The sequence below is a fragment of the Trachemys scripta genome, chromosome 2 (genome assembly GCF_013100865.1).
Source record: "Trachemys scripta elegans isolate TJP31775 chromosome 2, CAS_Tse_1.0, whole genome shotgun sequence".
NCBI lineage: Eukaryota > Metazoa > Chordata > Testudines > Emydidae > Trachemys > Trachemys scripta.
This window is the reverse complement of record NC_048299.1, coordinates 180791636-180808488: the sequence shown is the minus strand read 5'-3', so window position 1 is coordinate 180808488 and position 16853 is coordinate 180791636. Positions and strand designations below refer to the sequence as shown.

At 42.0% G+C, this 16853-nt stretch overlaps 1 protein-coding gene across 1 annotated transcript in view; it reads right to left on the bottom strand.

The window, feature by feature from the left end:
• PARD6G (par-6 family cell polarity regulator gamma) overlaps window positions 1-16614 on the bottom strand; it is a 97056-nt gene extending 80442 nt beyond the window's left edge. The window contains exon 1 of the mRNA XM_034762453.1: window positions 16264-16614. Within this exon, the coding sequence (XP_034618344.1) occupies window positions 16264-16335 (72 nt within the window). The 5' untranslated portion in view covers window positions 16336-16614. The remainder of the gene's footprint in view (window positions 1-16263) is intronic.
• Window positions 16615-16853: the final 239 nt, after the last annotated feature.

Genomic DNA, 16853 nt, shown 5'->3' with positions numbered 1-16853 from the left:
GACCCCTGCATTAAAGGGTCCTCCTCTACCCCATACACAATTTGTTCTTCAAAAATTCAAGAATTCTTTTTGTTTAATTAAATGAAGTTCCAGGTTAAGACAACTTGCTCTGTGCAAGTCACTCCAACCCAAACGTCTTTGTTCTATAGTTAAGACAGCCCAATGATAACATTAATGCAGGTATGAAATAATATTGTTGATCCTGAAGCAGTGGAAATTATTAACTTTGGTTGGGATTGTGCTCCTAAATTACTTAAGTGCTTTTGAAAAATCCTGTCCTTTGATCATGGCCTAGCCCTGATGCTAATTTAAATGCTTATTTAGTCCAAAAACAACAACAAATTAAGCCGCTTGTTTATAATATGAACAGCTGGGTCTAGTTTAGATTTCAATTCAGACTACCCATCCAAATGCACAAAAACCAAAACAAAGTAGACCCAATTTCAATGGAGTCAAAACTGCTGTTCAAACTTTCCAAGTTTGAGTGGCATGTTACTTCCACTGACACGTAGTTTAAAATGTTACTCATTCTAATGAAGGTTAATACAAATGAGTACATGGCAGTGTTTTTAGTGGAAAGAAGTTGATTACACATTCTTTTCTGCTAGATTCAGATAAGTATTACATGCCACCAGTTTAGGTGGAACGGAGTACTGACACATTAAACTCAAGTGACAAGAATAAAACATTTTCTAATTGCAATTAAAGTTAGCCACACCTTCTATTCCACAAATTCAGGATTATTTGAATCTAAAAAATAGCAGCGTAGTAGACCAACATACTGTTGATTAAGTGCCAATTGATCCAAATTTGTTTCACTGTTACTTGCTAGGTACCATGTAGGTTTATGGTGCTATACAGATAAACACAGATTTCCTACTCTAAACAGATTGCAATCTAAGGTCATGATCCCACAAACTGATCCACCCATGTAGATCTTTATGCATATGCAAAGCCCCGCTGATTTCAATGGAACATCAAGCAGGTATAAGAGTCCACTCTCATGGACCCAATTGCAGAATCAGGGGCATCAGGTGACTGGTCCCACTGAAGTCAAAGAGATTACTCACATGAGGTAGTAACAGAACTACTGACATAAGCATGTGAGAAACAAGGTGGGTAAGGCAATATCATTTATTGGACCAACTTCTGTTGGTGAAAGAGAAACGCTTTCGAAGTACACAGAGCTCTTCTTCAGGCAGCTGGATGTAGCTCGCAAGCTTGTCTCTTTCACCAACAGAAGTTGGTCCAATAAAAGACATTCCCTCGCCCACCTTGTCTCTCATGCCCTGGGACCAACATGGCTACAACTACACTGCAGTAAGTGTAAGTCTAAATTAAGACAAGAACACCATAAGGGGATGCTGCAGGAAGGAGTAAGAGAAGGGAAGTTGCTGGGGAGAAGGACACAAGTTTTAAGAGGTAACGAAGGGTTTGGTTTTTTTAAAAAAAGGTTGGTGGTAGATATTATAGTAATTTGGTAGATAAAGTTACACTGGGATATACAAAGACTACAGCACTATTGCCAATGGGTTCCTTTCAGAGAAAAAAGCTTCCGCAAATGATAGACTATTCATCCTCCCTAATGAAGCTGATAAACAGTATCACTGTAATAATAGATTTCACAGTAGCACACAACTTGAACACTGAATACTTCATTGTATTCAACCATGAAGACTTTTTCTAGATAGCCTTCCTTTCCCTGTGTATCTTCCAGGAACTTGAATTCTAACTGCTTTTAAAGATAGCAAAGCAGATAGTTCAAGATGACTAAGATAAAAGTAAATGTTAGAGTTAGCACATCAGACAAAGAGAAGCGAGAACTGAGACTCCACTGAGAGCCACCACCAGAACAATCCTTCGTTAGAGAAAACTAATCTACTTATTAGAATGTTAGTTTATTGAACAATGAATTACAGTAGTGTACTTTGACCTACTTACCTAATGCATATATTCCAACTGATATTGCAGAAGTTGAAGTGGGAGGAGGAACAAAGAGGATTAAAGATAATTTAGTCTGACAGGGCTACCAACGACTAACAAAACAGAGAGAATTGCAAATGTTTGCTTTTCAAACAATGTATCCTGTCCTAAGATCCTTCTAAAGATCAGCCAGCCATTAGCTTGACTATTTGCTATTACAAACAGCAAAAAGTACCCAAACTAAGCTACATAGGAACTCTGGTATATTTCCATAATAAAAGAATGCCAAGAACAATAAAATAACCACCAAAGTGGAAAAGGCCAAGAGCTCTGAAAATGTGTGTGTAGTTTATGGACAGAGCAATGAAAGCTCTGTTTCTGACTCACAGCTTCTTGACCCAACCGTAGGCTATTTCTCACCATGATCAACATAGGCTGCAAAAGCAAGCAACCAACCCCAACACAAACACACATATACTAGTTTAAAATGTTCCATTCAAAACATTTATGGGAGAGTGAAAAAATGAAGCACTAAGTGCTATTTCCCTACCTGACCTTAAAAGTTTATTGCTAGCTGTGAGTTTGGACAATTCTCTCTAGTAAGACTTATAACCCTTTCAAAGACCAACATTTAGCAATAAACATGAATTACGTTAACCGCTTACTTCTCATGAAGCAGGATCTCAGATACAGAAAGAAGAACAACCTGGGCTTCAGTTAACGCCGTACGCTCCACAGACAGCAGCTATCAGTCAGTGATGGCCTAATTCTGCTCCCATTAAAGTCAACGGGAGTTTTATTGTGGACTTCGACAGGCGTCTGCTCCCACTGAGTTTAATGGGGGCAGAAGCTGGCCATCACTGAGCATTCTTGAAAGTCCTAGTCTTACACATCTCAGAAATTAGTCCAGAGTTCAGTTTTTAAATATGCTGAACTTCACATTACCAACAGTAATGAATAGGCCCCTAAAAGGTATGTGTGCCATGATGGGCATCATATCTCCATGTCAAGAGAAACAGAAGAGTAACAGCGTAAAGGGTTATTTTTTAAACTATGTTCCATTCTACAAATGTTCAGAATGCTGCTTCATTCCTTAATGGCCACCTGCAATGGTGAGTCTCAAATGCTATGGTGGAACTAATCCTTTAGCTCAAGCGGTCGTGGCTCATGCTTTTGGAGACAGCATAGCTTAGTACACAGGGCCCTACAGTCAGAACCCAGTCTCCTGACTCTGACTATTTCCAGCTCTGCCCCTAAGCTGCTGGATGACCCTGGGTAAGTCACTGCACCTGTTTCCTTTCCCAACGTCTGTCTATTTAGGCTGTATGCTCGTCAAGGCAGGGCCAGTCTCACTGTGTCTGTGTGCAGTGCCTACGACAATGGGGCCCCCAAACTTCTTTGGTTCCTTCTAGGAGCTACTGAAATACTAACATATGGAAATACAAAGCCACTCCGCTCCCATCTACACACAAAATATTTAAGAGGTTTCCTTCTCCCCCCATCCCCACAAACAGTAGAAATATGAGGCCTTCACTTCCCTCTTTACCAGAGGACCTGAAGAATAAGGTCACATAAGGTACTTAACTTACAGAACTCCAGCTCTGTTGGCCTTCAGCTGAGCAAGGAAAGAATGCTGAGAAGACTGACTTTTCCCCTTCCTCCCTCGCTGGGAGCGCTTCTCTGGCTCTAACTCCCCAAACAGAATAAATGAACATGAACTTACACAAAAATCAAAACAAAAACAAGACACCACACCCCTACTACATGCTCTACGTGGCCAAGTCGCCTTAATTTTTTCCTTATTTGACTTAACGCTGGAAGGTACGCAGATACCATGGTGACAGATACAGCATGGGAATATAAATAAGGAGACTGGCTATCTTCATATGTGCAAATTTTTAGTCTGAGTATTTAAACTATGCAAATGCATAGTCTAAATTGATTGTGTAGAAGTGGCAGCTTCATCCAAATCATTAATTGTGGCCATAAAAAAAATCAGTCTATTACCTAATAAATTACACTTACCATATTGTGGAGCTAGTGGCAAAAAATCAACTTTCAGCAAATGGCTATTTAGTGGAATGAGTTGGAGGGGCTAACAATTTTGTAGTGTCTAGTAACCAGTCTGGTAGAAATTAAATAAAATACAATTGGGGACTGGGTAAAGCCAAACCTAATGTATACTGAGATCACTGCCTATCATGCTGACCAATACTGTCTCACTGTTTACTTGTACTCCCCCCATCTGTGTGTATCCATCTGTCGTCTTCTACTTAGACTGCAAGCTCTTTGGGGGCAGGGACTGTATTTCTGATCTATGTCTGTATAGCGCCTAGCACAATAGAGTCCTGAGCCATGACTGGGACTCTTAGGCACAATACATAATAAATAATTAATTTACACTGAACAAAAGTCTTCAATTTTGCAAACAGTTCTAGTTATTGTTGCATCAAGGTGGAATGTAGGCCCTGTCCACACCAGAAGTTCAACTCAGCTTTTGTAACCAGTTGACAAATATAGTCTGAGTTGTGTTCTCATAGCAGCTCCCCTCTCTCTCTTTCAAGGGTGGCTGAACTAAGCCCAGAAAGCACTGAAACAAACAGTCAGGCAACACAAGCATGAACAGCTATGCCACACTACTTCAGTGTATGGAACAGAGCAGCAGGAGGACATGCTCACAGCATGGTGCAAGAAGCATGTGGGGCGATACAGTGTAGAAGTCCTGCAACACAGACAGCTCTGATGAAGAGGGCCATACATGGTTAGTGTTTTATCACCAATGCTGAACGCAAATAAAAGCCAGTTCACCAAACCAATCACAGGAAAGCAACCAAACTAGCTTAAGCCTCAAGCAGCAGCAAGACACTTAACTGACGTTTACTAACAGAGATTGAACCATGTGGATATAAGCCACCTTTAAAGCCAACCATGCCATTTGGGGCATAGGCGCCGACTTCCCCGCTGCCCGGTGGGTGCTTGACCCTCCCCCACCCCTGGCCCTGCCCCAGTCCCACCCCTTCCCCAAGGTCCCCGCCCTCTTCCCTCCCCCATTCTAATTTTTCTCCGTGGGTGCTCCGTCAGCGCCTATGACTTGGGGTATGTCTTCACTACGCAGCTAACCCAGGTGACTGGCACCCAGGCCTGAGCACCAGACTAAGCTTAGTCGGAGTGTGAAGGTTGCCTCTTACAGGTGTATCTGGGTGCACAGCCCATGGTTCTTGGTGCTGAGATGTTTTAGGATTCTTTCCTAGTCAATTGCAAGGGAACTTGTCTGTCATGTAGGGGTGAGGGGAATTGTGGGAAGGCACAGGTGGCGTTTGCATCCTCATTGCAAAATGGGTGGGATTCAGCCTGACCTAAAGTGAAGCCTGGTCTCTAATCCACCCTTGGCCCCCCAGCCATCGCAGCTAGCTAGACTTAAAGCATCTTCAAACCTGGATCAGAGGTTTTTCTGTGAGATGGTAGGGAGATTTGAGCTAAAACCCAGGTGAGAGCCTGCAATGAAGACACACCCTAACTGGTTACAAACTCAATTAAACCCTCTTTTACGCTCTACCAGAGCCTTCCCTTTTTAATCCTATGTTTATAGCACAAACAACTATCAGAGTCATTTGAGGCTCACATCTGACCAAACCTGACTGGTAATTGGGAACAACTGTGTAGGGTGGAAGCAGGAGAGATGTCTTGAGGCAGGATCGTTATGGGATCTGAGTGCCACACCCACCTTCTCTTACACATTCCTAACTTAGTAAGTGAGCCTGAAGAAATTCTGCTGGGATCAGCTTTAACCCTGTATTCTGAGGTTTGCATTCAGTCAGGGGTAGTGAGCATGGAAGGTCCATTTTGTCTTTAGCATTGTTGTCCTTAATTATATTCCTGGGGCAGAATTTACATTTTTGTTTTTTAACCACAGGCTAGACGTGAGAGAGACAGATCAAGTCTGTTAAAGAGGAATTACAAGGGACCACTGAGGACGGCAAGTGTTAATTGCATGCATGAAACAAATTATCTTTGGGGCCTGTGCAGAAGAAGAGCCCTTGCATAGCTTGAAAGTTTGTCTCTGTCACCAAGAGAAGTTGGTCCAATAGAAGACATTACCTCACCCACTTTGTGTCTCCAATATCCTGGAACCAACACAGCAACAACAACACTGAACTCCCTCTGCCAGTCAAAACTTCCATCAATTTCCATGGCAGTTTTAACTGAAGGCTGCAGTAATTCAGTTCTATTTAGGCTGTAAGCAAGTTCTCAATATTAGTTTTCAGGGGCATTCTTAAAAGTCCCGCCGTTGAAGGTCCTTACTAAAGAGGTTTGTGCCAGTGTTGCAGGAAGGAGACCAGAGACTAAAAAAAGATGAACATCACCAGATTGGGCCCTAGATAGATGCTAGTAGGTTTAGTCTTCTAGCCCAGTGGTTCTCAACTTTTCTAGACTACTGTACTCCTTTCAGGAGGCTGATTTGTCTTGCGTACCAAGTTTCACCTCACTTAAAAACTACTTGCTTACAAAATCAGACATAAAAATACAAAAGTGTCACAGCACACTATTACTGAAAAATTGTTTTCCTCATTTTATCATAGAATTATAAAATAAATTGCAACCCGCCCCCCCAGGTTGAGAAACACTGATATAATACAAAGAGCAGGATTACAAACAAGTTATTGTGTGTATAAGGGCTGGTCTACACTGGGGGGGAGGGGTCGATGTAAGATACGCAACTTCAGCTACGGGAATAGCGTAGCTGAAGTCAACGCATCTTATTTCGACTTACCTCGGGTCCTCACGGCGCAGGATTGACGGCCACGGCTCCCCCGTCGACTCTGCTACCGCTGCTCGCCCTGGTGGAATCCTGGAATTGACGGGAGCACGTTCGGGGCTCGATAGATTGCGTTTAGATGAGATGCGATATATCGATCCCCAATAGATCGATTACTACCCGCCGAATCGGGTAGTCTGGACGTACCCTGAGATTTAGTTTGTACTGACTTTGCTAGTGTTTTTCGCGTAGCCCGTTGTACAACTAGGCAAATATCTAGATGAGTGGACGTACCTCCTGGAAGACCTCTGCGTAAGGATACGTATACCTCTGTTTGAGAACCACTGTTCTAGCCAATGGGTATCTGGCAACATTTGCAGAAACTGTATTTAACATGGTAACCACATGAATTACAAGGTGCTGCCTTCATCAGCAAAAGGTTGGCACATGGCCATCTTCCAGCAACTAAATTTTCCAATATGTACTTTCCAGTGTAGTCAGGACCCTATAGTAGTTTGTCTAAATGATATGGCAGGTACTCCATCGCACATCCTGGGACAGGACATCCCAGACCACGTTGCCTCATGTGCATTTCCTGCAGGCACTGGCTGCCCAAGGTCTCCCAGAAAAAACAGTTACACAGCCCAGGGGTTTCTGTGGTGTAAGAAACGCTACTGCATGGACAATTCAACTGTGCTTGCTGTAGCCAGGTCACAGAAGCGGCTCATGACCCAATTACAAACATCACTGTACTTGGTGCTGCCCCCATCGTAGACCCTGTACATGCGAGGAAGATGGAATCTTAACAAATCTTTCAGAGTAGGCAGGGTTTGAAAGCTTGAGCTCCTTAAAGTTTTCCACAGAGTGGGTTATGGGTAAATGAATGGGACGGTGAAAGGAGAGAAGATGCAAGACATTTCTTCCCTCCGCCATCATCCTCAAATAAGTCTGTCAAACATATTTCTTTCCCTCCATCCTCCACTGAACCTGTTGCAGATGTACTGTATTTATCATTTGCTGAGTGGAATCCCTTGTCCATTGATGCTCTCCATTTAGCTCAATTACTTGGCATTTTGCTGCTGCCAAGAGTACAGGATTTAAAACAACTGACTGATTAATGCATAAGTTTCATAGATGTGACCACTTAAAGGAACCTTCCCAGGATCAGAATGAATGCTTACAATAAAACAGGGAAGACATTACCCTATTTGCTTGGCACTGATAGCATAGTAGGTGCTGTATAATACACAAAGACAGATAGATAGTACCTGCCCTGAAGTGCTCAAGTGTTTTGGGGGGATAAACCTATTGAACCAGTTACATAAACTGCTATTTCAGGTCACATGAAAGATTAATCTTTACATGCCAAGTGTGTTTTTTGTTTTTGTTTGACTCTGCAACTGGCTTTTGTGGAAATCCAGAAATAAAATACAGCTAATCCAGAATGACTGAAGTCAATCTTGCCTTGGCATTCTGTCTTAATTTAAGATGGCAGCAACATATTGTGGTTTTCTCCAAGACACTACTACATTTGCTTTGGATACAATCACTTCTGTTTGGAAATTTAGAACAAGAAGTTAAATGTATTCTTAGTCACATTATTTTTTGACAGAGTTCATTTTAGTTTGACTCTAGTTACCAGAGATATGATCTGACTTCAGGAAGAATTCCAAAACATTGCATAAAATCTGTGTTAACATCCTGGAGGTTCAAAGCATCACATTTTTAGTAGTGTACCTGAACACTGATTTAAAAAGGTAAAGTTTATTCTTTTAAAGACCAAGATTTTCAAGGCGTTCTCAACTGTAGAAGGACATTATAATCTAGTATAGGCTGAGCACCCACAGGAAAAAAAACGTGGGTGCTCAACACCCACCAGCCACAGCTGTTTGGCAGCCGCCCGATGAGCTAATCAGGGGCACCGCCAAAGATCTAATCAGTAGCTGCTGCCAAACAGCTGTTTGGCTGGGGGAGGGGCTTGTGGCAGGCGGAAAGCGGTGGGCACTTTGGGGGAGAGGGTGGAGCAACTCCCTCCTCCCCCAGGAAAACTAGAAGTCAGCACCTATGTAATCTAGGATCAAGGTACAATCGATCAATCAGGCTACTGAGCATTGACCAGCACCAATTTACATACCCATCTTGCTCCCATGGAAGTCAAAAGGGAGTAAGAGCAGTCCTCTAAGATTTTCATTCTCTTTAAAGGGGATTGGTAAAGACAAATTTGTTTTTACTGGAATGCTAAAGGTTGTAAGAGAATACTACATTATACACCCTCAAAAAAAAAAAGGTTTGTGTTCAATTTCAAAATGCTTATGTGGGCACATCATATTTCAGTTGCTAAGGTGTTTGTACAGTAGTAACACTGATTTTTTGCAGCTGAATGTTTTTTGCACAGGCACACGTTCCCATAACAAGCAGCAATGTTAGCAGGACAAACCACAAGCTGTCTGAGTGTTTCTCCACCCTAGCAATTGTTTTTAATAGGGCAAAATTGCTGGAGGACTATTTGACTTCTGCACGTGTCAGTGATCCAAAACATGCTCTTTAATCCACAGTGTTCATTGTGCAGGAGAAGAGCACTGTTTCTAAAGAGCTGTGCTCTGTATCGGAAGGCCTGACTCTGTATCATGAGCTTAATTTTTTGTGCACTGGACACATCAGAATGTCAATCTTAGAAGCATATTAAAAATCTAATTACCACCTTTGACAGAACACTGAGTAACTGAATATTGGATTTGGATGAATAGAATAGTACATATAACATAAATAGACCTACTGTATTTATTACTATTTAAATTTTATGATTGCCTGTAATAAGTGTGACTGTTTATTGTAGCAGGATGTTAGTCAAGATTGGGTTTTAATAAAAAGGTCAATCAACTTGCCAAAACAGAACATTGTCACTTTTCCTCATATCGTTAGTAATTTGTCATTGCACCTGACACACCTGACTGCAGTGCTGTTTGCAAGGGGGTGTTAACACATCCCTAACCATAATTTAAAAAATAGTTTCATTTTCTGATAAGAGGATTTGGCAATTAAGCATCTCCTGAAGAGGTTTTTCTTTTACAGTCACTTCAAAAAAACAAACAAAACAAAAAACACAAAGTGAATCTATATCCACTCTTGAAGATTGAAGACCCTTCTCCAGTTACTTTTCTGCTTGTACCTTTAGTCAAGAGGAAATAAGGTAAGGCTATGGCTACACTACAACTTAAATCGATATAAATTATGTTGCTCAGGGGGGTGAATTAGCACTTTCAGCTTAAACGCTAGTGTGATGTCACTCTGGGGGTTGGCTATGGGGGGGGGGAAATCGATCTAAGATACGCAACTTCAGCTACGAGAATAGCATAGCTGAAGTCGATGCATCTTAGATCACATTAAAATTACTTACTTCACTTCCTCACGGCATGCCGCGGCTCCCCCGTCGACTCTGCTTCCGCCTCTTCCCGAGCTGGAGTTCAGCAGTCGATGGGAGAGCGATCGGGGATAGATTTATTGCATCTACACTACACACGATGAATCAATCCCCGATAGATCGATCGCTACCCGCCGATCCGGTGGCTAGTGCAGACATACCCTTAGAGTGGCTACACTAGAGAGCTTACAGTGGCACAGCTGCATCAGTGCAGCTGTAAGCTCTCTAGTGTAGCCATAGCCTTGGTGTGTGAGGATGATACACATCTCTGACTCTTAAACAGAATCTGACAAGAGACAAACTTAAAGTATTATAAATCTTAAAAACAGAACCTTCAAGAGTGACAACTGAGTCAAGTAACTTCCTTCAGGTTATTACAGACGTTTTAAAAACTTACAATATTCCAGAATGTCCTGCTGGAGAGAAAAGAAATGGAGACTTGTGTTCTCCATACGTATCCTGCCATTTAGGTGCACATTTGAGAAATTGTGAAAATTATTGAAAAAAATCCAAACAAAATTTTCTTATTCATTTTTGGAAATAAACAAAACCCCAACAACCTCTTATTTTAAGAAGTCTTAAGTTTTCACCCTTTAAGTGGGAATAGTGAATTAATATCTCATGGTGGGTGTAGGAATTTCTCTCCAAAAGTTTGTTTTGTTTCTAGAGCATCATAGCTATGCACAGGGTTTCACACAAGAAGAAGATAATAGGTCTAGTGCTTGGGGGGATTTTTAAATCTGAATGGAGAGGAAATGCATTAAGAGTAAGGTGTATATTTGTTTTCTAAGATGGGATCTACCAGCAAGCTGGAGTTTTTAAAAATTTAGGGAAGAGGTGGGGGGTGGGGGTGGGGGGAAAGTCAGGAGGAAAAAAGTCCTTTTAGAATTATTTCCAGAAGCCAGTAATCTGAGACAGCATCTTCAAAAGGGAAAAGGATATTCTGCTTGCTACCAACTGACAGAGGAGTGGCTATAGAATGCTAGCTGCAGGAGAGAATAGTAGTTATGATCTGGTAAAATTACTTCAGATTATGAATTTGAAACTCCTGCCTAACCCTGGAGCTCAGAAGTTTATCTTGAGCTACAGATGTAGATACTATCTGCCTCAATAGGCTGTGGGTATTTTGGTTTTTATCCTCTAGAGAAAACCATAGAACAAAAAAAAAAGGGGGGGGGTCGTCAATAATGTATTAATACTTCCATATCTATCTAGGGGAAGATTAATAGGTTCCCAAACAGGTTTCCCTTCCCCCACTATCCCATCCAGCAACAGGATATAAAGCCCTTGCTAGATTCTTTTGGGAGGTGTGGAGGGGGATAAGGAAGAGAGAAGTCAGGAAGAACTATTAAAGATTTCAGCAATCAAACTCATCTGAGGATGCAAGTGTATAAAGACAGCTTGTTTTTTGTTTTGCCTTATTTAGCCTTTGAGAAGACATCAGATCACCATATCATGGCAAGCCACTTGCATTAGGAAATCAGTTCTGACTTGTTTTATGAGTACTTCACAGCATTCACAACATCATTCATTTTGTTAAGGGCTTTTAGCCAGAGAATCTATAGCTTTGAATATTCCCTGTGGATAAACATAGGATATTAAATATTCAGGGAATAAAGTGGCAGATGTTGAAAAATGTTCTGGGGCCAGATTCTCAGATGGCATAAGTCAGCATAGCACCACTGAAGTCAAAGGAGCTAAAATGAGTTACACCAGCTGAAAATCTGACCTTCTAGATTTCCCATGAAGCTTAGAGGTTGCCAACACTGGGGAGACTCATGGGTCTATTTTTTATATCAATATTAGAAATGAGTGATAAGGCAGGAATAGTGTATGAGAATCAGATCACTTGCTCTCAGGGGATATTAAGAATGTGAAGTGGGGCTCAAGACTGTTTGTTTCCTCTGAGGGCAACCATAGAAATAAGCAACTTTCTCCAGGGTTCAAGACCCTTTCTTTAGCGGTAACCTGAATCTGGAGTTAAACTTTAGATCAGTCTTAATTAGTCTGGAGCAATTCTGCCCTTAGTTTCAATCAGGACTAAATCTGAATCAAAGGTTGCAATATACTACATTGCTGGGTGTTTATATAAACAGATATCTGCTTCAGGATAGGAGGGGATGGGTCCAGAGGAAGCATAATTAAAGTTGTCATGTGTCCCATGGCAATCTTTTTGGAGCTCCTACACATCTTGGTCAGTAAAAGACAAAGAAAATGGTTTCAGGAACTTGCACAAAGGCACCTCCCTTCTGCATACCTTCTCCATTAACAGATTCCACCCATACAAGGTCTGCCACCAGGGAACTCCTGGATCCCAAACCAATTACACACTCTAGTGAAAGATACTGTACTGTACCCACCTGACTCTCTCTCTCTCTCTCTTTGACAGGCCATAGCATTAGAAGATAGCTAAGAAAACAGGAGTTCTCATACTCAACTTTCTAGTTCTCAGACAGGTTTTTGACAAGCTTCGTGCTTACAAAATAAAGGTGACTAGATTCTAAGTATTTAGAAGGCTGCCTCCACACAGCTACCAGGAACAGTTGCATTGACTAGATGGCATTTAACTCGTCTTTTTTAACCATAAGAGTCCAGCCAAAGCAAACCGGAGAGTAGCTGGTATTTCCAGGCAGGTCAGAGGAACTGTCATACCAGGACAAACCAACCTAGCCTGGTATCCCACCTCCAACGATTGTGAGTCATAGATGATTCACTGAAAGGTAGAAAAGTCTGCATAAATGTAAAGTACCTTGCCTGGTGTGTAATATTATATGTTGGGAAACAATTTCTTCTTGACCCTGGCTCATCAACTTACCCCTGAAGTATCAGAATTAGCTACTTCATTCTAATATACCTAAGAGCTCTGTAAAAAATATAAGAGGAACTTATTTCAACAGTGACCTTGCTACAAAAACTAATCACAAGAACTTACTACATAATTAACACATAGTGTTACTACAAACAATGGATAACAGTTGGACTAATGCATCATTAAGGCTGACAATTTAAACACACAAAAGTTAGGAAATTCAAGAGTTAAGGTTTCCATCATAACATTAACCCAGATGCATTGCATGTGTAGTATTTTGGATCACTTATGGATGTATATATCTCAGGGTTTTTTTCTGTTTGTTTTGGGAGGGAGGGGGGTTTGTCTGACATTTAAAGATTCTACCTTAAGAATGAAGTAATGTAGTTTTCTGCATTTCATTTCCTTGGCTTAAAAATAACCTCTTGACATCAGCAGTGAGACCCCTCCCCTCCACCTCACCCCCAACCTTTAAAACCCTCCTCCCACACAAATATTATTCTCACTATATCTACCCCCCTCTCCAGAAATCTACAATCATTAAAGCACACATGCAAGTATTAGATGGACTGGTGGGATAAATCTGGAGGGTTTCTGTAGGTGAGAAGGAGGCTGTCAGGTGCTTACTAGTAGTGAGATTTAAAAAAAAAAAAAAAACCCCCACAGAAAATAAACATGGAAGACTAGGTTACTGCATATTACAATGGAGAGAACTGGAGTATTAGCTTGGCCAATCTGCAGATGTTAGACATGTGTTTAACAGTAGAAAGCTTGGTTTGAAAATATGGGTCAAGTGCACTGCTTAATTACCAAGTCATACATACATTCATCTCACTGGGTCTGGAGGGTTTCTTGGGGTGAGCAGAGCACTTCTGAATACATTATGCTTTCACAGCAAGCACACCTGGAAATAGACTGCCAGGATAAGGAGATAGAAAACTTTGTGTGTCTAAGCCTGCTGACACCCTTCCAATGCTACCATACAGGTTGGAGGGTAGAAAATAAAGTTTTCTAAACCTTCATTTGAGATGCCACCTCCAAAATCATAAATACCCCAGAAATTAAGGCAGCGTCTCAGCTCAACCCAACCCCACAGGCAACCATTACACATTTTGTACTTTCTCAAGGGCAGAGGTACGTGCTGTCTGAATTGAATCAAACTGTCCCATTAACACCAACTGTGGTAGATGAAGAGACCAGGACACATAACCAGGTTTACCACCACCTTAACCTTAGTGGTTTTTCAGTGAATCTAGAATGCTGCATGAAGTTTTACAAGACACTAATTTTATTCCTTGTATTTTTTTTCCAGACTAGCATTGTGACTAGTCACTGAGGATGAGTCACATGATATGAACTTTTAAAATCAGATTGCTAGAGTTTTAAATATATATTTATATTTATTTCAATATTTAAGTACTAAACATTTTTTCACTCAAAAGTGCCTGGCAGGATTTTGATCAAGTTTTGAACAGAAACAAACTCACCTCTTCTTGCTGAGACTAAATGGTAGGCATTTCAACCCCAAAGGATTGTTTGAGAAAGTTACAGACACTTGGAAACAGGATTTTAAAAGCTGGATAGCCAACTCAAGCTTCGACATAGCTGCTTTGTAACATTCTAATTTTGTGTGCTATGGTCTTCTAATTTACAATTCATTCTCTAACAATAATATTTAGCATTTATATAGAACCCATAGATATTGAAGTGGTTTACAATGGTGTGTGCGTATTATCCCCATTTTACAGATGGGGAAATTGAGGCACCAGCATTGAGACTTATCCAAAGTCACATAGCATGTCAATGGGAGAATTGGGAATAGAAGCCAGTTTTCTTACTCCCAATACTGTGGCCCTGTTTGCTAGTCTAAAGGGTCTGAGCTACCACTAGGTGTTCAATGGAAGTGTATTTGGCATCATGCACAAGACAAGAACTTAAAAAGATCCCACTGAAATCATTTTGTTTGTTTTTTTGGGGCTCTGTTAATTTACTACTATTATTTGGGAACCGGAAGCATTTGGAATTCTGCCTCACTTCTCTCAGCATATATTTAAGATGTTTGTAATTTATGTCTCATTACGAACACACGCCCTGTCTTTGGTCAGACTTGGTCCTAAAGCAAGACAGGCAGGCTCACTCAAAGTTCAATATTCCATAGGGGACTCTTCAGAAAGCCATCAAGCTAACACACACATACACACCCTGTAATAGATCAAGATGCACTTAGCCAGGGTCTCATCTTTGTGAAAGAAGGATCACCAGACAAAGTACTTTTAGCAGGATCCTTAGGAACTGAGCCTTCCTCCCAACAAAGAGAAGAAATTCACTAGATAATCAGATGATTACAAAAACCCAAACAAGTTTAAACAGGATGACAGAGTTGAAGCCGTGCAACAAACATTACAGCACTGACTCAGGCTGAGATCTGTACGTGAGCCTGAAAACTTGAGACCAAAAGTTGATTAGCCGTTCCGAAGGTAAAGGGGGAGGTGGGACTGAATTCAGATTTAATTCATCGGGGGGAGGGGGGAGAAGAGAAAGACAGGCTGAGGTTTTCCTCTTTTCACAGCTACGTTTACCAAATTCCACAACTTCCGAACAGGTCTATAAAGCGAGACAATGGGTCGTTTTACCTTTTAAATAAATAAATAAATAAATAAATAAAACCATCTTCCAAACGTTGTGCTATTTCTTGATTCAGACTGAAGCAACGAAAGATCAAGTTTAAACCCAGTGGGTTCTAAAGCTGCAGCATCACCCCCACCCCCCCTTCGGGATTAAGACGAGACTGATTGAACTAACGGGCTTCCACCCCGTTAAAAACCTCGGCTTTTGTGTAAACAGCCCATCGCAGATGGGGCAAGGGGGGGTGCAGTTACGGACTCACACCGAGCCAGAAACGTGCAACCCAAAATAAAGAGTTTACACTGGCCACAAAACTTGCCCGGCGAAGTCCTCCTCATGGCAAGTGCCCTAGATCTCCAGACAAGCTGCTGTGTGAGTCCTTGCTCATTGGGGACATAGGGATGATTGGGGGGAGACGGGGGGAACAGAGATGAACGTCCCTACATTTCCAGCTCAATCCATGCGAAAAAAAAATATGAGCGCTAGAGAGTTTGAGCCATGTGATCGCAGCTACATACCGAACGCAGCTCAGCCTTTTCAAAAGTTGCCACCAGGAACAACCTCTATCCTTTGCTGCAACTTAGAAAATATTTTCAATCGCAAAGAGGGGGAAGGGAGATAAGTGGGGGAAGGGGGGGTCTCCAGTCATTTGCAAAAGAATCCGGGGGGGGGGGGGGGGAGGAAAGCACCGGGCTGCTTCTAGATTGTGTCCAGCCGCAGTCTCCTTACCTTACTCTTCACTTCCACCGCGCTGCAATCGAAATACCGCAGAGTCTGAGATTTATTAAAACTCCGATTCATCTTCTCGGTCCCCAGTTTATCCCCCCTTCCTCCTCCTCTTCGCCCTCGCTCAACAAGGGCTGCAGGATCCGCTGCCTCCGACTGTGGGAAAGTTTCCCCGGGCTGCGTGTTGTTGCCGCTGCTCCGACCCTGGAATGTATCTTTCTTTGGAACGTTCAGCCGCCGGAGGTTCTTTTACTTTGTCCCAACGCTCGAATCAGAGCGCCCGCCCAGCTCGCTCTCCGGGCTTCTGTTTGTAACAATCGCTCCTCCAACAGAGCTCGCAACGCGCCCGTGACTCAATGAGAGGAGGTGGCACGTACTAGACCCCGCCTCTGGCCAACCTCCCCCTTCCATCCTCGCCTCTTTCAGTTCCCGGAGAGAAAAGCTCCTCCCGCTACAGAGAGTGTGCTTTCTGGGCTGTGATTGGCTACTGAAATCCCTAGTTAGTTAGGGGAAGTCGCACAAAAGAGTGGGAGCTGTGGACAGAAGTAACTACGGAGTCCGCATATTAGAGAACGATGCAAACCAAAACATGG